General features: G+C 40.4%; 1 protein-coding gene across 1 annotated transcript in view; it reads left to right on the top strand.

Annotated features, from left to right (window-relative positions):
* Positions 1–9,871: 9,871 nt before the first annotated feature.
* The window catches only part of LOC311243969 (uncharacterized protein), a gene marked incomplete at its 5' end in the record, with an annotated part of 44,653 nt that continues 29,440 nt past the window's right edge, over positions 9,872–25,084 (top strand). The window contains 2 exons of the mRNA XM_084333377.1: positions 9,872–10,180; positions 16,862–17,002. Of these exons, the coding sequence (XP_084189503.1) occupies positions 9,872–10,180; positions 16,862–17,002 (450 nt within the window). The remainder of the gene's footprint in view (positions 10,181–16,861; positions 17,003–25,084) is intronic.

Raw genomic sequence — 25,084 nt, 5'->3', positions numbered from 1 at the left:
ACGTGGCGGGCCGCATTTGGCCCGCGGGCCATGAGTTTGACACCTATGCATTAGACTATTGTGTGATGTCATTATTCAGGCTCATTCTTAACCATCAATATTTGTTCATTTTCTTACTCACCTCTGATATATAATGCCATATTTACTTATTTGCATTTTGCATCTGAAAAAATACAACAATTTTATTTGAAAAATTAGACCAAATTTATGAACTTGAATTAACATTTATTTGTCTCTGCACTTATAAATCAAAAACTAACAAAATAATCTAATGGAAAATAAATAGTTGTATGGCACAACAGCAGCATTTATCAGGATACAGTAAGTAACATTATCATCTGATAATAAAATGAACATAAAATAAATACTTGTATAAATCAAAATAAATAATGTTATAAACAAATGTGCACAGGTAATCAAGAACTGTATGAAAAATAGTAGCAGCATCTTCTTAGAACAACAAGAAGAAAAGTAACTACTGCAGCATGTCACCGACATGCAGACTGGAAGAGCCGGGATTCAAACCACTGACCTCTTTTATCCAAAGCGAGTAGTGACGACTATATTCTCTTCCTCAACTTCTTGCTCTGAGAGCTAGTCACAGTCCCATTCATCCACTGCTCTGCCAAATGGGCTCCAAATGATTTATTTAACAATATCTTGGCGTTTTTACATGGAAGGCAGCCAATGCATCCCTCCTTGGCAAATAACCAGTCATATTTATTTTTCCAAAAGTTCCACTGACTCGGACCCCAGCATTGTGGTGGTTGAGTAGCAGCGCAGTCCAGGTCTAGTGGTGGAGACTCGGGTCTGGCAGTGGGAACCGGCACGGTAACAATAACAGGTGCACTGCGCACAGGAGCAGCAGAGCTAACACTAGTACTAGCACTAGCAGTGTCAACTTCAGTGACAGTAGCGCTGCTAGCTGCTACACTCTTTGGCCTTTTTATAAAACCAAAGCTGTCCAGCTTTGTACAGCCTTGCGGCGGGTTGAGCCTTTTTTTTTTTCTTTCTTTTTGGCGGCATGTGGCGTACTGTTTAGTGTTTATGTTTTCAGTTGCAGGACACGGACCGGCAGCTTTCTGTTTACAGCAGCTGCTTGCTGCTTCTTCTTCACTAGGTTGGAGTAGCGTTAAACTTATGGGTGACGCATAGCGGCTTGGAGGTGAAATGCAGCCTATTCCACAACATTAATTACTCAGTTCTTTTAAAAACTGAAAAGAAAAATATGATCTATTAACAATTTATTTAGGTAACATAAATAATATTAATTCGTAAAAAAAAAAAAAAAAATTATATAAATTTTTTGAGAGACCCCCACAGGGGGTCTTGACTATGGGGGCTCAGACTATAGCTATGGGGGCTGAGCCCCCATTGGCCCCCTCATAATATGTTGTGTATGTCATAAATGTCACTATGAATTGAAAATGGGGGACCCTGATGTAAACAAGACACGCGTCTTTCTCTGGTCTGCATCCCCTTTTGTGTGTATTGAGCCGTACTGTATTGTACCCATTCTGCAATCTGTTAAATAATGTTTTCATTCATTCAGCTAACGACAAATCCTGATTCACTAATCCTATGCAAAAAAACACCTATCCCATCCTTTACAATGATTGTTCAACTGCAAACATGAGTAAATGTTATCAACTTACCATGACTTGTTGAGGAAATAATGGATTTTGAAGAATAGAAGCAGGTGCAAAAACTAGCTTTTCTTTTGCTGTGGTGAAAAGAAGGAAGTTGCAGATCCCCAGGATGCATGTAGATTTTTACCAACCCACTTTCAGTTCCGCGTTCGGGTTCCGCAATCTGATTGGCCACTGACGTTTCTCTCAGCGCCAATCGCATTACGCCTAGTTCTATCACTGGTTAAGCTTGGCGACTCTTTCGAAGTTGGTTAAGGTTAGAGTTTGTCTTAGAGCATGGCTATAGACCACCAGCCCTGATTCCAAACTCTAACCTTAACCAACTTCGAAAGAGTCGCCAAGCTTAACCAGTGATAGAACTAGGCGTTAGCTAGCTAGCAGGCTGTTAGAGGCAGAACTAGGCCTAACGCGATTGGCGCTGAGAGAAACGTCAGTGGCCAATCAGATCGCGGAACCCGAACGCGGAACTGAAAGTGCGTTGGTAAAAATAATTACGCCCCCAGGATGCGTGCATTTTTTCCATAGCCGCAGTTTGCGAAGACGCTCTCTGATTGGCTAGCCCGCGTACAGCGAAGACCCTCTCTGATTGGTTTAGCGCCGAAGGGTCTCTTCCGCCTTGTACATATTCTCTGCTTCGAAGTGGTTATTCTAAGAGGGCCAAAGCATAACCACTTCGAAGCAGAGAATATATGTACAAGGCGGACATTTCTATCCCAGAGCCCTTCGGAGCTAAACCAATCAAAGAGGGTATTCGCAAACTGCGGCTACGGAAAATAAATCACGCCCCCAGGGTCTATCCTGATTGGTCAGATGGGATGGTGACATAATGTCTGTGTCATAGCCTGATCTGTGCTGATTGGCTGGAAGACGTTTTTTTTTCATAGATTTTAAAGACCCCCCCCCCTCTCCCACCTGGCTAAATATTGTATGGTTACTTGGCCAGCCTGTAAAGGGTTAACAGTGAGTTAGCATTGGGTTAGCATTTTAAAATGAGCAAATTATATTGTAATGTTCGTGGCTGCCAAGCAGCGAATATGTCCTTGCATTTATTTCCTGATGATGTCGTGATCCGCCATCAATGGGCCAAGTTTGTTTTCGGAGACCCGCCGAACGCTGCTCTCCCCACGAAGCGGAGTCGAGTGTGCACCGCTCACTTCTGCAAGGAGGACATCGAGAATAAAGGACTTTATGATGCTGGGATGAGTACCAGGATCACACTAAAGAAGGGTGCTGTGCCGAGTATTCGGGACCCGAAAGAAAAGATCGAATCAGTAAGTACATAATGTCGTAATTAGTCAGCTAACTAACTAATTGTTGCTAGCTTAGCTAACGTGATCTTAGTTGAATGAATGAATGAAAACTTTATTTAACAGATTGCAGAATGGGTACACTACAGTAGTAGGGGTTAAGGGGATGCATTGCAGACCAGAGAAACCAGGACTTTCGTCTTGTTTACATCAGGGTCCCCCATTTTCAATTCATCATAACATATGACATACGTACAACATGATGATACATTTATGGCATAGATGGGGACATTCATGACATGCAGGTATAGTACTGTTACATTTGTGACATATACGATATGCAAATATACAGTACTGTTACCCATAGATCCTGACAGAGACTATATACATATGATGGGGAGGAGACTACATTAGGAGGGGGTGGGTGGGAGAAAAAAAATATATACATACGGTGGGGAGAAATATATACATACGGTGGGGAGGAGACTATTTGCCTACTCCTATCCAAGCTCCGGGAGGGTCATCAAAGAGAAGTCTCCTATTCTTCTCAGTCCTTGCATGACATACAGATAAGACAGTACTGCTACATCTATACATTTATGAGTATGCCATACCAGATTTGCAAATACAGTACTGTTTGTGATACAAAAAGAGTCCAGAAAAGAGTGTCTATACATTTGACGTAGAAACTGTACATTGGAGGAGGTTGGGTAGGTGGGGGGGACACTGTACAACTGTACAAGCAAAACTGTACATTGGAATATTGACAACCATACTTCGTCATTTACTGTAGTACATTGGAGGGGGTTGGGTTAGGACATTTACAGGGGCCAGTTTCGAATTGCAGTCTCCCGTAGGTGCTCTTTGAGTGGTTTTGAAAGTGGGTAGTGATTCACATTCCTTTACAGCTTTGGGTAGGGCGTTCCACATTGATGTGGCATAATTGCGAAACGTGTTTAGTCCCTTGTTTGAGCTGAATCTGGGTTTCACATGATTTGTGGAGCTCCCTCTGATGTTGTGATCGTGGTATTCACTGACCTTTGGGAAGTCTTAGCTCTGTTTATTGCGCCAAGAAAATGTTACGTTAACAAGCACTGTGTGTGTTAGACGGAATGAATGAATGAAAACTTTATTAACAGATTGCAGAATGGGTACAATACAGTACGGCTCAATACACACAATTGTTAAGGGGATGCAGACCAGAGAAAGACGTTTGTCTTGTTTACATCAGGGTCCCCCATTTTCAATTCATAGTGACATTTATGACATACACAACATACATGACATTTATGGCATAGATAGGGACATTCATGACATACAGGTAATAGTATATAGTACCGTTACATTTGTGACATATACGATATGCAAATATACAGTACTGTTACCCATAGATCCTGACAGAGTATATACATATGATGGGGAGGAGACTCTACATTAGGAGGGGGTGGGTGGGAGAAAAGAAATATATATACATACGGTGGGGAGGAGACTGTCTATTTGCCTACTCCTATCCTATCCAAGCTCCGGGAGGGTCATCAAAGAGAAGTCGCCTATTCTTCTCAGTCCTTGCCCCACAATGGTGGAATGAACTACCCACCCCAGTTAGGACAACTGAAACCAGTCTAATCTTTCGCCGTCGACTAAAGACTCACTTCTTCAATCATTATCTGAAAAAAAAAAAAAAATCGAACCCTAACTAACCTTACTGTCATGCAGTAAGTAATAAACTAACCTACACTGTAACACGCAACACTTTCATGAACATTGTTACTCAGGTGATAGAGTTGTACCCTTCCTGATGACCTGTCGTACAGAACTTGTAAGTCGCTTTGGATAAAAGTCTCTGGAGCGTAACAGAAAGAAGCATTTTGTATAAAAGTATTCTACTTCTGTATGACAACTAATAAAGAAACTTGAAACTCTTTTTACTTTTCAATATGAGCTATTTCAGGAAACAAAACTGATTGATTGAATTGATTGATTGAAAACTTTAATTAACAGATTGCAGAATGGGTACAGTACAGCTCAATACACACAATTGCTGCTGATCTGTATATCTCAGCCCCCTCGTGGCTGTAGCCCACAATCAACCATTATTTAGTGCAGACCGCAAAGGAAGTGCAGTGAGTTAGCCTAACGTAAAAAGTATAAGCAGGACATGTGTTGTTCCTGGCTGCCAAGCTGCTAATACGTCTTTGCACACTTTTCCTGATGATGTCGTGCTTTGCCAGCAATGGGCCAAGTTCGTTTTTGGAGACCCTCCAACTGATGTCCCAACTTCTCATACTCGGTGTGTACCGCACATTTTTGCAACGACGACGTTGAGAATCAAGCATGTTATAATGCTGGGGTGGTTTCCAAGCTGGTTCTAAAGAAAGGAGCTGTACCAAGTCTTCGGGACCCGACAAAAACTATCGAATCACTAAGTACATATGTCCTAATTAGTCAGCTAACTAACTAATTGTTGCTAGCTTAGCTAACGTTATCTTAGCTCTGTTTATTGCGCCAAGAAAATCTAACGTTATAGGCCGTAATGTGAAGGCTGTATCGTTTCATCCCATTCCCACCTCGGCGGACTACTCAATGTTCACTCTAAAAAAGTACAGCTCAATACACACAATTGTTAAGGGGATGCAGACCAGAGGAAGACTTTCATCTTGTTTACATCAGGGTCCCCCATTTTCAATTCATAATGAACTCATTGTGGTTTGTATGGCGGAGATGTCTGTTGCTGACCATGGGTTCAAATGCACGTTATATTGTTAGGTGAAAAGGAAAAAGATACAAAGATAAGGATGAACGTCACGTTAGCAGCCTATACAGTCAGCAGGTTGGGTAGTTGGCTAATATTACAAATTGGGTAACATGTTCTATTTGTAGTGAACCAAATATAGCTAGTGTCGGTTGTGTATTTATCATATGAGAATAAAGCTAGATACCAGCCACATCAAGATTACTGGGGAAAAGGGCTAATATTATTGCTAAAGAAATTATCAATGTTATCAATAATATCCAATAATGAAAGGTAGAAACATCTTTCAGAAGGTTTATTCAAAAATTGGATCAAGCAAATTACAGACGGGTGACTCGCATTGCAACGGGCAGACATTCTAGGCTCTGCCAAGAGCGGGAAGTAACAAGCGACTTTTTGGGAAATTAGTGAACAAGTTATATCTCGTCCATAAGCCAATGCTTCTTCAGAAATAGGATCAGATGACGAGACTGACACGAGACCAAATTAAGAAATTGGTATTGCAGCTAGTTAGGATTGGACTCTCTGGTGCCGTTGTATGGTCCACAGGAATGTATGGCATTCCCAGCATGAACACATTAAATTAAGTTATGTACTTATGTTACTCCACTCACTGCAGTCAAACAGGCAGACTAGAAGAGGTTGAGCTACTGCACCAAGCTGATACTGCACTATGGTGGCTATTGTGTGGTTGGTGAGATGAGTTCACTGATATTCTGTTCCAGGATAATAAGCCTCTTGCTTTGTTTGTGTGTGTGTGCCCACGCTCTGGGAAGAGGAAACTCCTCCCCATGAGTAAATATCCAATCACTGCTCAGGTGTTGGGGTGACACAACAAGAGTCAGATTTCACACAACACTGGAACATGGCAAGCGAAGTCGTGAGGCAGCATTGTGGGGACATTTAGGTTTTTAGCATTGAATACAATGACGAGGTAATGAGATTTTTTTTTTATCCACTTTTTCTCCCATTTTCTATATTTTCTCTCATCCCAATTTCGCATCATCCAATTCAACCCTCCCCTGTCACGAACGCTGTTTCTTGCCTCCCACAAGCCGGCTGCAATGTGGACTAAGTCATACATAGCACAAGTCCCCTCCGGTACTTGAGGTAACAGCAGTCGCATCTTTTCACCTGCGCAGCTCGATCTCTCAGTGGCGAGGAGTAACACGTGTGAGGCTCACGCTGCCCCCGACACTTCCTGATTCTACTGCGCAGCAGCGCAGGCGCACCAACCGACCTGTAGGAGTCGCTGTCCACAACGCCCGATCCCCACCCATCAGTTTCCCACCCCCTAATACGGCCAATGTGTATTAGTATGAACGACCAGCTAAACTGAAAGCAATGTGGAGCGCTGGGCTCGAACAGGCAAGCCCAGCGTCTCCGTCATTCGTGGCGAGCGCCTTGCCCACTACGCCACGTAGCTGCCTGAGGTAATGAAAACGGTTAACAGAAAAATTACTGTCTGCCAGTGTAAATGGAAACACTTTCATATAAGAGTGCACATCTGTGCCACCACCACCCAGCAATATCACTGTGCCCTATCGGAGAATGTTCAGCACCAAAGTAATTAACGACCTCTATGAAACAACATGCAAAGGCATTGAAGACAAATTGGCAAAAACACATGCCTGAATTCATGGAAACAAACCCAAACCCAACTGAAACTGCAACCCAAAAACCGAGGTACGTATTGTTGCATCCCTACTGGTCTTCATGCTGGCTACCAGTACCCACAGCTCTTGTAAGTTAGCTACAAAACAAATCCAAGGTCAGTAGGGCTTGTGACTGCAACTTGTTCCTGTTTGCGGACGACTCAGCCCTGCTGGTCTCTGACAAGAACAAGTTACAGGTTGAAAAAACCCTCAGCTCGGAACTAGGCAGAATCTGCATATGGCTCGCTGATAACAAACTATCATTACACATGGGCAAAACAGAGTCCATTCTCTTCGGTTCAAATAACAAACTCAGCAAGACCGACGGCTTCTCAGTTACAGTGGGTGACAATATTGTCACAAGGAAAGATGAAATTACCTACCTGGGTTCCATCCTAGAGGCTAATCTCTCCTGTGACAAAATGGCATCCAATGTAATAAAAAAAGTCAACCAACGAACTCTATTCTTGTACCGGATCTCCTCTCTGGTAAACAAGAATACCCTGAAGACTCTGGCAGGAGCACTCATTCAGGGGTACTACGACTATGCTTGCACCTCATGGTACCAAAGCACCTCAAAGGCACTAAAAACAAAATTACAAACATCTCAAAACAAACTGGTCAGACTACTGCTTGACCTTACTCCTAGAACCCACCTCACCCCTGCCCACTTTGACAACCTAGGATGGCTTAGAGTAGACGACAGAGTACAGCAACTTGCAATGGGCCTGGTCTACAAGATACACTACACGACCAAGGTACCCATGTACATGTCAAAATACTTCCCAAAGGTCAGTGAATACCACGATCACAACAACAGAGGGAGCTCCACAAATCATGTTAAACCCAGATTCGGCTCAAATAAGGGACTAAACACGTTTCGCAATTATGCCACATCAATGTGGAACGCCCTACCCAAAGCTGTAAAGGAATGTGGATCACTACCCACTTTCAAAACCTCTCAAGGGACACCTACGGGAGACTGCAATTCAACACTGGCCCCTGTAAATATCCTAACCCAACCCCCTCCAATGTACAGTCATTTACCTAGTATGGTTTTGTCAATAGTCCAATGTACAATTTTGTTTGTTTGTTCAGTGTCTCCCCCCCCCCCCTCAATGTACAGTTTTGCCAATGTACAGTCATTTACCTAGTATGGTTTTGTCAATAGTCCAATGTACAATTTTGTTTGTTTGTACATTGTCTCCCCCCCCCCCCCCCCCCTCAATGTACAGTTTTGCTTGTTTATACAGTGTGCCCCCCCCCCCCCCCAACCACCTCCAATGTAGATTACCCAGTATGGTTGTCAATATCCCAGTGTACCCAACCCCCCCCCCCACCCAACCTCCGCCAATGTACAGTTTCTACGTCAAATGTATATACTCCCTTTTCCTGACTCCTTCTGTATCACAAACAGTACTGTATTTGCAAATCTGGTATGTCATAAATGTATAGATGTAGCAGTACTGACTATCTGTATGTCATGTATGTCATATATGTCCTGATGAATTGAAAATGGGGGACCCTGATGTAAACAAGACGAAAGTCTTTCTCTGGTCTGCATCCCCTTAACAATTGTGTGTATTGAGCTGTACTGTATTGTACCCATTCTGCAATCTGTTAATAAAGTTTTCAATCAATCAATCAAAAGGGCTACTTTGGGTAGAGGAGGTTTGCAGTGTTTTACTGATCCGAGGGATGGGAGCTATAGCCCTACAGGCTAAAGAGGAGTACGGTATGTCTTTAAACACCACCAGCAATCATTTCCCCCCAGGAGATGCCCTAAACGGCAGTTTCTCATGAAATAATATTGTAAGTATTAATCTCCCATGTATCTACTTGGTTTGAGTGACAGCAAATCAATAAAAAAAAAGTTAACAGAGCTTTGCAATTGGCCTATTTGTTTGCCTTCTGAGTGACGGGGCAAGCTTAATAGTTTGATAGTACAATTTTTTCAGCACCAGACCATCAAAGGATATGTATCTAAATTAGTGCTGTCAATAGATAAAAAAAATTAACTAATTAATCTCACAATTTTCTGTAATTAATCTAGATTAAAAATAGCATTGTTCTACTTAAGACCGAAGCTTGTAACAGATATTTACTTGAGTAAAATCATGGAATTAATGTAAAATCAACACAAAGAAAGTATATTTGATATTAGATTCAAAGACTATTTGAATAAGCTTTCTTTGAATACAGTTTCTCTCCTGTGAAATACAAATGTTCAACAAAACCATCAACATTGACTCAGCTAGACCTCTTTCTTATATCCGCGGCGCTAAGATTGAAGATTCTTCACTCCATAGATTAATCTAGATTGATTTCTTTTAATGCTTTAATACATTTAAATTAATCTCCAGAGTTAAAGCATTAATTTTGACAGCCCTAATCTAAATGCAATACAGTTTGAATATAGCACTTTTCAAAAGGGTACATGCATGATTTATTTTGAAAAGGTCTGACCGGAAGTCCAAACTTATTCTCTCGCGCTTGACACACGGACGCCGGGTAGGTCCAGTAGCGGAAGACAACAGTGAGTGCAACGTATAGATGCCCAAAACCAACATGGCATATTGCTCGGTTTTAAGATGCGATCCAGAGATCGAAACCTCAATCCATAATTTACCCAAGGATCCCGCGCTGAAACACAAATGGTTGCGTTTCATTTATAAACACCGCGGCAGCGTGCTGCCCGACGGCATAGAGGGGATCCCCGTGCACAGGTTAGGGGTTTGTAGCAAACATTTCACCGACGACTCCTTCAAGAACTTCTTGCAAAAGTCGATGGGTTTCGCAACGAGGTTGGTTTTGAAGCACGACTCCGTGCCCACCATACAACACACCGGGACCGCGGCGGCGCGCGGGAGTCGACATGTAGGTTCATATATTTACACTATTGTATTGACGTGCTGTCCTTGTCGTTAGCGTACTTTAGCTACACTTACACGTAATACCAGTTGTAGTGTATCTTGTCGCTAAACCGGGTGTTGTCTTTGCTCGGGCAGTGTGTGTAGACTGCGGTCAAGTGAGCCGTCTTTCACTTTTGCGTGGTCAAACCAGCCGCTCCTGTTTTTCCGAGTGCGCGATTAGTTCCAGGTTTTTGATTGATTGATTGAAAAGTTTATTAACAGATTGCAGAATGGGTACAGTACAGTACAGCTCAGTATACAATTGTTAAGGGGATGCAGACCAGAGAAAGACTTTCGTCTTGTTTACATCAGGGTCCCCCATTTTCAATTCATCATAACATATGACATACAGTCAGATAGACAGTACTGCTACATCTATACATTTATGACATATCAGATTAGCAAATACAGTACTGTTTGTGATACAAAAAGTGTCCAGAAAAAGAGTGTATACATTTGACGTAGAAACTACATGGGGGAGGTTGGGTGGGTGGGGTGGGGTTGGGTGGGTGGGTGGGGGCTGTACATTGGAGGTGGGGGGGGGACACTGTACATTGGAATACTGACAAAGCCATACTTGGTCATTTACTGTACAACTGGGTTAGGACATTTGTAGGGGCCAGTTTCGAATTGCAGTCTCCCGTAGGTGTTCTTTGAGAGTTTTTGAAAGTGGGTAGTGATTCACATTCCTTTACAGCTTTAAGTAGGGCGTTCCACATTGATGTGGCATAATTGCGAAACGTGTTTAGTCCCTTGTTTGAGCCGAATCTGGGTTTAACATGATTTGTGGAGCTCCCTCTGGTGTTGTGATCGTGGTATTCACTGACCTTTGGGAAGTATTCTGACATGTACATGGGTACCTTGGTCGCGTAGTGTATCTTGTAGACCAGGCCCATTGCAAGTTGCTGTACTCTGTCGTCTACTACTCTAAGCCATCCTAGGTTGTCAAAGTGTCAAAGTTTACGGTAATGCATTAAAACAACCACGGTCCACGGATGCATTAAAACAACCACGGGAAGCTGTTGTAATTAACCGAAGTGACTTTCGAATACAGTCTCACAAGTAGATCTTACAGAAATACTTAAAGGCCAACTTGCAGGTTGTATTTTTGTTCAATAAACAATGTGACTAGGCCAACGGTGACTTTCATGAAGAAGGGGAAACAAAATGATTGAAATTGACCCAGTTTTAGCGTTTTTATCAAACATTTTGTCGACCAAACCACAACCTCTAATATCATATATCATAAGATATATCATCATAAACTATATCTTAAATTATGGCTATGTGTCTAATATGGCCGTCACTTATCAATGACTTGTTTTGTTTACATCAGGGTGAACGCTGTTGCATTCGCAAATATGAGAGCTCTGTCAATTGATAAGCGACGGCCATATTAGACACATAGCCATAATTTAAGATATAGTTTATGCATTTGCAAATATGAGAGCTTTTTTTGAAGCTTTTTTTGAAGCTCTGTCATTGAAGTGGGTGGTGGCAGCGTAACAGCGTTCACCCTGATGTAAAGTAGCGATTTTTTATTGGTTTCTCATGACAAACCAATTACATAATCCAACATATGTGTAAAGAAACAACATATTCCAGTTAACGGTATATTTTTTTAATGATTCATTACGGTATAAATTAGGTTAACTGGAGCTGCGTATTGCTGGCTCTCATATTTGCGAATGCAACAGCGTTCACCCTGATGTAAACAAAACAAGTCATTGATAAGCGACGGCCATATTAGACACATAGCCATAATTTAAGATATAGTTTATGCATTCGCAAATATGAGAGCTCTGTCATTGAAGGTGCTTGTCGCGGCTCATGCGCGGGCGTACGCGATAACTGGCGGCGATAAGGGGGGCGTGCTAGCGTAGGGTCACGTGGGCTTAGTGGCCAATCGGAGGAACCCGGAAACCGAACAGCGTTGTAGAAGGCATAGACGCGAACGGGAGAGGGAGAGAGTGAAAGAAAAAAAAGGAAGAGAGGGGGAGGTGGGCCTTATCAATAACGGCCTGTCTTTTTTTTCTCTCTCTCTCTCTAACTCTCTCTCTCTCTCTCTCTCCCACCCCCTCTCTCTCTATCTCTCTGTCTACCAGTCGCAGACTGTGTGGACTGACTGTCACTCAAAGTGCTTATGGGCGGAGCCAGGCCATAACAGCCTGAAATCCTGAGGCTGAAAAATTATGGTTTTGAGTACTTGATTAGAAATATAAAACAATGCATTTAAAAAAAAATAAAAAACTTACAGATGTCTTCAATAGACTCACAGGAATTGTGTAAAGTTGCCCAAATAGTGCTAGGAATAGCAATGCATGTCCTCTTTAAAATTTTCGGCTAACTTTGATGTGGGATAAAAAAAAAACTTCCATAAGCAGTTTATGAAACTGCCATGGTTGTACTTAGTACTTCTTAGACTACCTGCACAAATAATATGAACACATTTTACTGTGTACTTTTTGAGTAATTTGAGTTTAAGTCCTTTCCAAGAAGTACTAAGTACAACCATGGCAGTTTCATAAACTGCTTATGAAAGAAATGGTTTTTATCCCACATCAAAGTTAGTCGAAAATGCTCATTCTTGAGGACTTTGAAACTCAAATTACTCAAAGTACACAGTAAAAAAAAATCATATTATTTGTGCAAGTAGTCTAAGAAGTACTAAGTACAATCGTGGCAGTTTCATAAACTGCTTATGGAAGAAATGGTTTTTATCCCACATCAAAGTTAGTCGAAAATGCTCATTGTTCTATGGAAAGGACTTTTAAACTCAAATTACTCAAAGTACACAGTAAAAAAATGTCATTATTTGTGCAAGTAGTCTAAGAAGTACTAAGTACAACCATGGCAGTTTCATAAACTGCTTATGGAATAAATGGTTTTTCTCCCACATCAAAGTTAGTCGAAAATGCTCATTGTTCTATGGAAAGGACTTTGAAACTCAAATTACTCAAAGTACACAGTAAAATTGTGCAAGTAGTCTAAGAAGTACTAAGTACAACCGTGGCAGTTTCATAAACTGCTTAATGCTTATGGAAGAAATGGTTTTTATCCCACATCAAAGTTAGTCGAAAATGCTCATTGTTCTATGGCAGGGGTGGCCAACCCGCGGCTCTTTGCCCGTCAATGTGCGGCTCTTCCATCCATTAAAAAAAGTTGGCGTAACGGAGATTGCGTTCGTCACCAACCCCGGAGCGGCTGGATTCGCCTGTTCGAATCCAGCTCACAGCTCCGGGGTTGTCACTAGCTTGGCTGGCCGTTCACACTAATACAATTGGCAGTATTAGAGGGTGGGAGAAGCTGGCGTGGTGGGTCCGGGTCGTTGTAAACAGCGACTCCTACAGTTCGGTCGGGGCGCCTGCTAAGCGCGGATAGGATCTAAGTGGGATAGTGTGATCCTTCCACATGCTACGCCCTCTCAGTGGGAATCCACGCTGCCAGGTGAAAAGAAGCGGTTGATTGGCTAGACGTGTGTCGGAGGAAGCACGTGGTAGCCTCCACTCTCCCAGACCGACTGTGGGGGGTAAGTGCGCAGCGACCAGGAAGGGGATTGGGAATTGGCATAACGACTAACATTGGGATGGGAGAAAATCGGAGGAAAAATGAGGGGGGAAAAGATCAATAAAAAAAAAGTAATTTATTTAATTTTTTTTTGTTTTTATTTTTTTATGTCACTCATTCCATAAGGACGTAGAATAAACATTTACACTTTTTTTAAATGGTCCATTTGCATGTTCTTGTTATCTGAATCTAGGGACATATATGGATTAGTGTCAGAAATAGTGTGTGTTACTAGGCTTGAGTAAATTGTAATGAACCAAAGGAGAATATCAATTCTATTTAAACAAAAAAAATTATCTTTGACTGTGAATAACACCATGCTAAAATTAACCAGACCTGAAAAATCTAAGCAAATGAATAAAGGGAAGATGATTAAACAGAAGGTTTTGTACAGTACTGAATTCTGCCATCTTTTTTATAATGTAAATTTCTCTACCATTTTTCATCGTATTGCAACACCATTTTTTGCAAGACGTTCACAGAAAGGTAGAGAATCTAACTGCGTTCTGTTTTATGGCAATAACGTTCAGGTTTGTGGGAGATAATCCCAAAAAATAAGAGAAATAAAAAAGTAAATCCACAAGTCCGATGATTGACAGGGGCTGTGTGAGCTGGGTAGGGTAGTTTTTTGAAATTCGAAAGCCCTGAGTCTCTTCCTTCAAAAGACTACACTCACTTTTGGCTGTGCCACTTCCTCCTGTCAATATGCGCCGGTTTCCGACTCAATGCCCGGAGATTTCTATAATCTTATATTTCACTAATAACAGTTAAAATAATTGGTAAACAAACGTAATGCTGAAAATATACACTTTTACTGTATATCTCGGGCTTAACCGCTTATGATGTTAACCCTGTGAGGCCCAAATTAAAAAGACATTAGCAACTTCAGAGGCCAGAGGGTGGGACATATAAACACATTTACTATCAAATAGCATTGTGAGGCTGAACAACAGGACCAATTGACTATACATGTGCTTAACATTTTTTAAATTAAATTCTTTTTTTTAAATGGCTAAAAGTGATTTTGTAATTTTGCAACCGTGGGTCTCACAGGGTACTTTTAACCCTGTGAGGCCCAAATAAAAAAGACATTAGCAACTTCAGAGGCCAGTGCCGTGACTGAAAAAAAAGGTTGAGAGACGCTGGTATATGGTGTGGCTCTTTGTGGTACCACAGTCATTTTTGTGGCTCTTAGGGGGCTTTCTCACTCAACATCGGGGTCGAATCAGCTCCGTGCCGTCCTCATTCCGAGTTCCGTGCCGAACTCCCCCCCCCTCTCCCCCCTCTAGTTTGTGTACACACTTCAGTCTTGGTGCGCTCTGGGGTTTGTTTACGGTTTGCGCTTTGAGCTTGTAAGCTTGCCGTAGTCGATGATGTCACGCTCGAAATGTAAACACAGGAAGTGTTAACACGGAGACTGGAGACTGGATGTTGATATAAAAGAAACAAATAACCAATAAATATGAAGTTATATTTGCACCTCTGTTGTCAAGCCTTGTCAATATAACCCACCCCCCTTTTCTCACGAATGGAACTCTGTTGTAGAGTCCGCTTTTGAGCGTTTTGCAGGGTTAACGATATCGCTAAGCTAAAGGCTAACGCTAGTTAGCTTAGCCTTTTACTAGTAACATTGCTGCATCGATTATATTGAATGTCATTGATCTACTGGTCGACCACGGCCGACTGGTTGGGCACCACTGGTCTAATAGAAATAAATGCATTCGAACAAGAAAGTATAGTATACAGCAATGGCTAACGCTAAGCTAACGGCTAACGCTAGTTAGCTTAGCCTGTCCAGCAGCTAACATCCCATTGCTCGTGGCAATTATATTACATGTCATTGATCTACTGGTCGACCACGGCCGACTGGTTGGGCACCACTGGTCTAATAGAAATAAATGCATTCAAACAAGAAACTAATGTATAGAAATAGCATGGCAAACAAAAATTGCCAGGCCTAATGCGAGCCAGAAGTGCTGTGCTTTGTAACGTGGCTTCATGTTTTCATCCACTGACCTGTGAGGTTCCACATGCTTGTTTTTGGTTGAGGTCTGAACTCTCAAATTGCCCATAAATATCGTTTTTGTGGGTATTGTCCAGTGTGGTTTTATCTGCCCAAAATTCAAGCAAGCATGACAGTAACGACGTTGTGTGTGTCACGCCCCCCGCTCCCACTGGCCCGATTCCGAAACCACCTAATCCAACTGTCCCAGGTTCAGCGGGGGGTAAGCGCGGTTCGATCCCAAAAAGGGGTGTGTCCGTCTGAGTGAGAACATTCCCCCCCCCGTTCCCGGGAGCAGTGATTCGATCCCAATAGATAAGTGAGAAAGGCCCCTTAGTCTCTGACTGGTTGGCCACCCCTGTTCTATGGAAAGGACTTTGAAAATCAAATTACTCAAAGTACACAGTAAAATTTGTTCATATTATTTGTGCAAGTAGTCTTAAGAAGTATTAAGTACAAACATGGCAGTGTCATAAACTACTTGTGAAATAATAGAAATTAACCACATGCCATCCTTTACTTTGAAATCCTCACCGGAAGTGTTCCTCTGTGGAATTGTCTGCAGCTTTAGTGGTCGAATATATAATACTGCACGTCCTATTGATTCGATGTTCAATAATACTGCACATACGAAACGTCCTATTGATTCGATGCGCATTCAATGTCATATTAAGTATTTCTGTAAGATCTACTTGTGAGACTGTATTCGAAAGTCACTTCGGTTAATTACAACAGCTTCCTGTGGTTGTTTTAATACATCCGTGGTTGTTTTAATGCATTACCGTAAACCTGGAACTAATCGCGCACTCGAAAAACAGGAGCGGCTGGTTTGACCATGCAAAAGTGAAAGACGGCTCACTTGACCGCAGTGTGTGTAGTGTAGTAAAAAAAATAAAATAAGAAAAAGTTCACCGTTTTGTGGGCCAAGCTGGAAGTTGGAACCAATTTGATTTAGTGTGTGTATTTTAAATTTTAATAGTAATTATTATTCATTTTAAACATGTTTAGTTTATCTTTAGGGCTTCAAAATATCTAAAATAAAAAAAAACACAAGTTCTTCTCCTCTCTCTCAATCAGGGGGGGCGGCGCCCCATCACCCCCTGTCGGCCGGCCGCCACTGGTGTGTGTGTTCATCTGTCAGCTGCTGTGACACAAGTCGATATCTCAACGTATATCTGCGAAATTCCGTTGCCCGAGGAAAAAGTGGAAGAACCCCAAGTGAGTTGTTAAGGGTCCCAGATGTTGAAAGGGATATTTGTCCCCCATTTATTATATTTATGTATTATAAAGCAGGTATAGGTTATAATATAAACATTGCGAAATTATCAAAACTATCAGTCCGTCCGCGGAGACATCGCAACACAGTCCGTAGTCAGAAAGTGCTTTTACTAGCCTTTTGGACCGTGGTAGTTATTAATTATTATACCAACTGCAGCAATACGACGGCACAACCAAGGACACTATACAAGTAGGAAGGGACTCTCATCACGTCACTGTAGCGCGTGAACGTACCGTGTTGCAGAGGATTGATTGATTGAACATTTTATTAACAGATTGCAGAATGGGTAATACAGTACGGCTCAATACACACAATTGTTAAGGGGATGCAGACCAGAGAAATACTTTCGTCTTGTTTTGTACTATATACCTGTATGTCCCTATGCCATAAATGTCATGTCATATATGTTGTGTATGTCATAAATGAAACTATAAATTGAAAATGGGGGACCCTGATGTAAACGAGACAAACGTCTTTCTCTGGTCTGCATCCCCTTAACAATTGTGTGTATTGAGCCGTACTGTATTTGTACCCATTCTGCAATCTGTTAAATAAAGTTTTCATTCATTGTTTACATCAGGGTCCCCCGTGTCACGTGTGTAGAAACCTTCAGTTCGAGCGACACTGAGTTGAATCAATGTGATCAGCCATTTAAACAGGTTATTACCGCGGATGTCAGAGTTATCGGCAATTTGTTGCATTGTTAACTAGCTATTGTTTGATGCGTATTTATTTTCCACAGATACAATACAACTGGCAGTCTGGCACCAAGCAGGGTATAGAATGCTGGTATTATGACGTGGTCGTGATGACCCTTCCTTCTTGTATAGTGTCCTTGATGAGAACATGTCGAGGAGACGACTGTCACTCATTCGAGACCAGTGGCTTAAGTAATTTTTTTCGGAAATACCACAGTATTTTATTCCAAACATGACTGTCTGCTCAGCTCATTTCAGCGCCGACTGCTTCCTCAATCAGGCACAATACAACGCGGGTTTTGCGAAGAAGCTACTGCTCAAGGATACTACCATGGTGCCCACTTTGTTGGGTCCCCTATTCCTTATTCACAAGCCGTGAGTAAACTAGTGATATATCCAATGTTTTAGTAAGGCGGCAGCGTTATTATGTTATAACGTGTCTAACATTGTAGTTAATGCTATGCTAACGCAAACGTGTCGCAACTAGTTTTGGTTACATATAATAGTCCTGGAACACCATGAATGAATGAGAACTTTATTTAACAGATTGCAGAATGGGTACAATACAGTACGGCTCAATACACACTTGTTAAGGGGATGCAGACCAGAGAAAGACGTTTGTCTTGTTTACATCAGGGTCCCCCATTTTCATTTCATAGTGACATTTATGACATACACAACATACATGCCATCATGACATTTATGGCATAGGGACATACATAGGTATATAGTACTGTTACATTTGTGACATATACGATATGCAAATATACAGTACTGTTACCCATAGATCCTGACAGAGAATATATACATATTCCATGTACTCCATGTCGCTCTCCTTCCCTTTGCTGTTGAAAGTGAGCATAGTTCGTACACGGGAATCGGGATACACAGATTCGAAAAATCACCACAGCTGTGGACATTACTGGAGATGCTAGTCTAAAAGCATTTATGTTGCACTTGGCAGGAGAACGAGTCTGCAGACCTGAAACGGGAACTTGAAGGATATTTATTTTGGCCAAAAAGAATGTCCCATTATCAAGTCTGCATATTGAGAAAAACAATGAAGCTACCAGGAGAAATCTGGATAGCTACCCACCACACCAGGATATTCTATAATAGAACTCTTGTAACTGAGTATACAGCCATGGTGTATGAAATTAAAGAGCCAGTATAATGTTAATACAGGCAGGAAAAGTTTCAACAACAATCTACAGCATTTTTATAATTAAAATATGTTGAGTGGAACCAGGGGTAGAGCTCCAAACTGCAAATGCTGGCTCCCTCTTCCTTTCCAACTGCCGAAAAGCAACTTCTTGTTTATAAATTAAGTAGTCCATCCCTGGGGATGCATGCACCACAACTACCTGTACATTTTACCTAAATTGTACCTCATCCCATTTCTGCATTGTACTGTATAGTATATTGTATTGTAACACAGTTACTTTTCTACTCTGCATTGTACATTGTATATGTATATATTGAACACTTTTTGTCTACGTACTTGACTTCTATTTTATACTTTTTAAAGTTTGTATACTTATCTATTTTTATCTAGCACAATATCTGGAGCAAAACAGAAAGAAGCATTTTATATAAAAGTATTCTGTACTTCTGTGTGACAACTAATAAAGAAACTTGAACTTGAGATGTCCAGGGATACACATGGCAGAACTCATGGCAGAAATGCTCATAAACGGCTTCAATTTGGGAAAATAAAAAATCATCTCAGTCAGTCCCTGCCTATGCCAATGCTCATTGCCCATGTGCAATTTCAGATTGATTGGCCATTGCCAACCCATTGAGGAGAAAATGCAATCATTTTATAGTAGCATGTCAAATCATGCAAGCTTGTGGTGCTGTAAGCCAGGGACGTTTCCATCGTCCATTAATTAGGCATCCATTAAGCCAACTTCCCCTAACCCAGTCAATTTATATAGACAAAGTATTAGATCCCATGTTTGGGGAGATTGCTCAAGATGGACAATGGTCCTCTGTTTAAGAACAAATGCAAGGCTCTACACACTAACTTTTTTCCCAAGGAGCACATGTGGTCCTAAATGAAAAGTTAGGAGTGCACAAATAATTAGGAGCACAGTGAAAAGTTTCAAGTAGCACAGAGTTTATTATAAACTATTTATTACATGCATATTATTATACTGTGCGTGTGCATACTAAGGGACAAACATTCTGTGCAATAGCACATACCACCAAAATAGATGCAAAGGATATCGGTTGTCAAGCTGCTTTTGTATTTTGTAGTGTTGTCACAATACCAACATTTTGACTTCGATACAGATGGGAAAGGTAATGGAATATATTATTAGATGACCGAACATGAAAATTCTTTTTTTTTGTATTTTATTTTTTTATTATTTTTTAAACAAACATATAAACAAACATGACAACACACGATAAGATATACAAGCATTAATTGTCAGGGCACATCCAATGAGATCACCTTTTAGTTAGTTGTCTTATATAAGATATACCCATAATACCTGTTATCTAAAAAAAAAAACTACACACATATGCTCAGCTCGAACCCCCCCCTCCCGGACCCCACCTTGAGAAGTACCTCTACTATCCCTTGCACCTAACCAGACACTACCATTATAAGCTAGCTTTTATTCTCTCCACCACTTCTAACCACATTGACATTTTGGATTCATTGAGACCCAGAATTCTTGCTGTAGATATTTCATGGTAAATTACATCGAGATATGTAAGAAACCAAACTTTACGGCAAATTTTTTCCGGTTGAAACCAGCGTGATGCGATCAGCTTTTTGGCTACTGTGATACCCGATAAAACCAATCTCTTTAGCTGTGGATTCACTGCAAACTCAAAAACATCATTCAACAGCAATACCGAGGGGTGTACAGGTATATTCCAAGATACGAGTTTTGATATTTGTTGGGTCACATCTTTCCAGAATGCCTTAACTGGTGAGCAGTCCCAATACATGTGCATAAATGTCCCTTCGTCCCCATTTGTACATTGGGTGCATTTGGAATCTTGTTTGAGCCCCATTCGGCACAGTCTTATAGGAGTCAAGTATGTCCTGTGAATATAGTTAAGATTGATTTGTTGATGATCCGGGTTCCTTGATGTAAGTCGGACATTTGCCCAGGCTCCTTGCCAATCAAAGTCATTTTCCAGGTCTGGTATATCCCTCCTCCAGACAGAGTCAAGTTGGAGGGTTTCATACGAGGACGGTAGTAATTGATGATAAAATTCTGAAACAAAACCTCTCGATGTCTCTCTTGCGTAGAAGAATTTGTGGTATCTGTGGTGTTCAATTGGTCTGTCTAATGGAACACCGTGAGACTTCAAACATAGCTCTAACTGTTTGTGAAAAAGCCATGTGGACTTGGTGAGATTAAATTTTTTGCGTATTTCTTTATCACTACAAAAACCCTGTTTGTTAAAAACATCCCCTAATGAGTGTATGCCTTGCTCTTCCCATATAGGGAATCTTATAGGTCGTTTTCCAATTAAGAGAGCATTGTTATTGAATAAGGGAGTATGATTGTGCCATTTTTGTGGGTTAGGATTTTTTTTTTGTGATTCACGCCAAATCCGGATCGCATGAGTAATTATGGGGCAAAATTTTCGTTCACAGTGCTTGATTGGTAGTTTAGTGTATGCTATGTCCTTCAGTCTATGTGGGGCTACTATGTTTTCTTCTATTTTTCTCCAAGATGCTAATGCTTGGGAGTCAAACCATGTTGTCAATGGACTTAATGAGTACGCCTTAAAATATAGGAAAAAATCTGGAAATGCCATGCCACCATCTGCTTTATTTCTCTGTGCGGTGGATCTTTTTATACGTGGTGGTTTGTTATTCCAAATAAATTTGTATGTGGAGGAGTGTAATCTTTTCCAGTAACCCTCTGGAGGGGGTAACGGTAGCATTGAACAGAAGAAGTTGATTATAGGTAGTACATCCATCTTAACTATTGATATCCGTGCTTGTACTGTGTTTTTAAGTTTTGCCCATCTATCAAGGTCGTCTTTGATTTTGTTTTGGATTTTTGTGTAGTTGTGCTTCACCGTTTGTCTTATGGTAGGGAATATTTCCACTCCCAGGCATCTGAAATGTTTTACCATCGGTATCTGTCCTGGGAGGGTTGTATCTTTTTTTGCAGGGGTGTTAAGTGGAAGGAAAGCCGACTTCGGCCAATTTATCTTAAATCCCGATAAATCACCAAAGTCCTCAATCAACTTGAGCAGATGAGGCAATGTGGTGTTGGGGTTTTTCATGAACAATATTACATCGTCCGCATATAAACAAATTTTTTGTTGTGTGCCCTTGATTACGATAGGTTCTATGGATTGGGATTGTCTTATATATTGTGCTAAAGGACATGAAAATTCTTTATACAATTCTTTAATTCATTATAATTGAAACGCTATTGAAATGTAAATAATCTTAAAATTATTTTACAGCTGCTGAGCTATACTATAGCTACTGTCCATCTTCCTTTTGAATGAGAGAGGCTGAATAGCTAGATGTCATACCTTCTAAAATTGAAGGTCCACACTGCTCTGTCTAATATGAAATGATAATTGCGCGTTGACACGCCCACTACGCAAAAGTTATTACTCGCACACTGTGCTCCTAAATTATTTTTCCGGTTCGCACAAATACATTTTTAGGGGCAAATGCTCTCACTGTAGAGTGTAGAGCCCTGAAATGTCCTCTGTGTACCAGAAGAGTTGTAATTTGCCTGGACCTATATATATATATATATATATGTGTATGTATATATATATATATATGTGTATGTATATATATATGTGTATGTATGTCAATGGACCCCTCCCAGATGTATTTTAAACACTTAAAAATGTATATATAGTATATTGGATATGTTTTTTCCCCCACAATTGTTCATTAAACTACTGAAAATGGCTCAGCAGCATCTCTACACCTTCATCCCTATTGAAATGCAAGGATCTATGCATGTGCAAATTGGCAACAAGAAACATAATTTTTTTTAACAAACTTGCATCAACAAATTTCCTTTTCAAGCACTATAAGCCAGGTCTAGAGTATATGTGAATAATAATTAGAAAATATTTATTTACAATTTAACACCCTGTTAAACAGTCTTAAAACTTCAAGACAATAAGAAAAGTGTATACATTTTCAAAGTTTTAAGAATTGATAATTAACAGTCATAGACACATACCTGAAACTATGAAATAATATATATTTTTAAATAATCATTTTTAGAATAGTTTGTCATATTACTCTCATTACCGCAACACCTTCTGCGGTCGACAACCTAATTTTTGTGATATTTCATGGAAACCTGAATTTTTCTTAAAATGTCATTGTAAACATGAAAGCACATAACAAATAGATCATGAACATGCCTTTAGAATCAAATTATAATTGTTCACTAAATTAAATAAACATTAAATTAACAGCTGTTGTGGTAATGATACATGGGTTTCGGAAATGAGATTAATGTTTTCGGTAATGATAATAAGTATGCTAAGTGTTGCCAGACACAACTCGAGGCTTAATGCCCGCTTAAGCAAGGCTGTTGGTTATTCAAAGCAAACCACTTGGTGTGTCTGATTAGCCACAAACACCAAAGCAGAAAATTGGAAAGTTTCACCGCACCGTTTGGCTACAAATCGACTTTAAACAGGACATTTTGGTCCATAAGGAATGAATGGGAGAACATTCTAGAACATTTGGATGTCACAGTATGATGTCATAATAGACATTCTAGAACATTTGTGTCACAGTGTCATAATAGGACATTCTAGAACATTTGTGATGTCACAGTATGATGTCATAATAGACATTCTAGAACATTTGTGGTGTCACAGTATGCTGTCATAATAGACCATTCTAGAACATTTGTGATGTCACAGTATGATGTCATAATAGACATTCTAGAACATTTGTTATGTCACAGTATGATGTCATAATAGAACATTCTAGAACATTTGTGATGTCACAGTATGATGTCATAATAGAGGCATCACCCACACTTTCACAATTTCCCTGCGCGGAATTGTCTAGTTTTACTTGCATCCCAAAATTTAGGTAACACAACAAATTACATAATTATGAAAACCTCTAATTTACTGTCTTATTTGTCAAGTTAACACAGTGAACCTTTTTAATGAGAGATTATTTCAGGGCTTGCCAACTCTCACTGACTGCAGTGACTGGATGCTTTTATAAAATTGCAACTAAGGCATTTGCATATCCTGTCAATCAAATTAAGAAAAAAAATGCATTTGTTCAGCTCAACTCACAACTTTATTCTGTTTAACAACATTCTGTTTAAAAATACAATAAGATGCAATCAATTTACAGAATAATAACAAAAACAAACAAAACCTTTTTCATAGAACAATCACTGGTTCAGGTCATATACTTCAAAAAGTGCTCTAAATACAAAAAAAAATAACTCAAACAATCACACATAGGCCTGATAAGCAAAATGTGCAACTCTGAACCTTGCTTAGATAATACAATCCATATAGGCCTAAGATAAATGTGTATATTCTTGTTAAAAACAAGTAGGCCTGTACAAAATGAAATAAAAAACAAGGACACAATCATGACAAAATGGTTGTCATGTATAAAACATGCTTAGACCTGTAGAACCCCCCACCCCACAACACGCATTTACACACACTTCTTTGTGTATTTAGCCCAGATCTCAGCTGAAACACTAAAATGACGTGCAGAGGATGTGGCAGGTAGTGGCTCCGGGATGACACATTTGATGTCATCCAAGTAATACCACACTTTCTCTCCATCGAACCTCCGAGATGGAATGTAGAATTTATTCTCTCCAGCACAATTCATCGTGTCAACTTCATATTGATCATCCACAATCTGTAAAGGACATAGGTAAAAGAAAAAGTACAAAACAGGACTCAGGATTTACCATTAACAAGTAACATAGTGTCCATATCTAAAACTAGTTCTACATACCTGTGTGATGGTGCCAGGGAACAACTCTGCATCATACTCCACAAGGACCCACTTTCCCACGTCCAAAACAGGTCCTGGCTCTGCATTCTCCGTATCTGACTCCACATTCGCTCCTATGAAGGAGCACTCTTTTGGGAGAAAGCATCCACATGCACTGCCACAAAAGCAGGATACGTCCCGGGTCTGGATTACCCCTGGTTTTGTAGATGTCAGCTATAAACAGAAATTAAACAATAAATGTATTAAAAAAGCATATGAATCAATAAAGTTAAGCCAACTTATGACAATTAATTAATTAAAACACTTAACAGGAGCACTCATTCAAGGGTACTACGACTATGCTTGCTCCTCAT

Source organism: Notolepis coatsorum (assembly GCF_963971535.1).
Source record: "Notolepis coatsorum genome assembly, chromosome: 17".
Taxonomy (NCBI): domain Eukaryota; kingdom Metazoa; phylum Chordata; class Actinopteri; order Aulopiformes; family Paralepididae; genus Notolepis; species Notolepis coatsorum.
The sequence above is the reverse complement of the archived record's forward strand: the minus strand, read 5'-3'. Positions and strand labels throughout refer to the sequence as shown.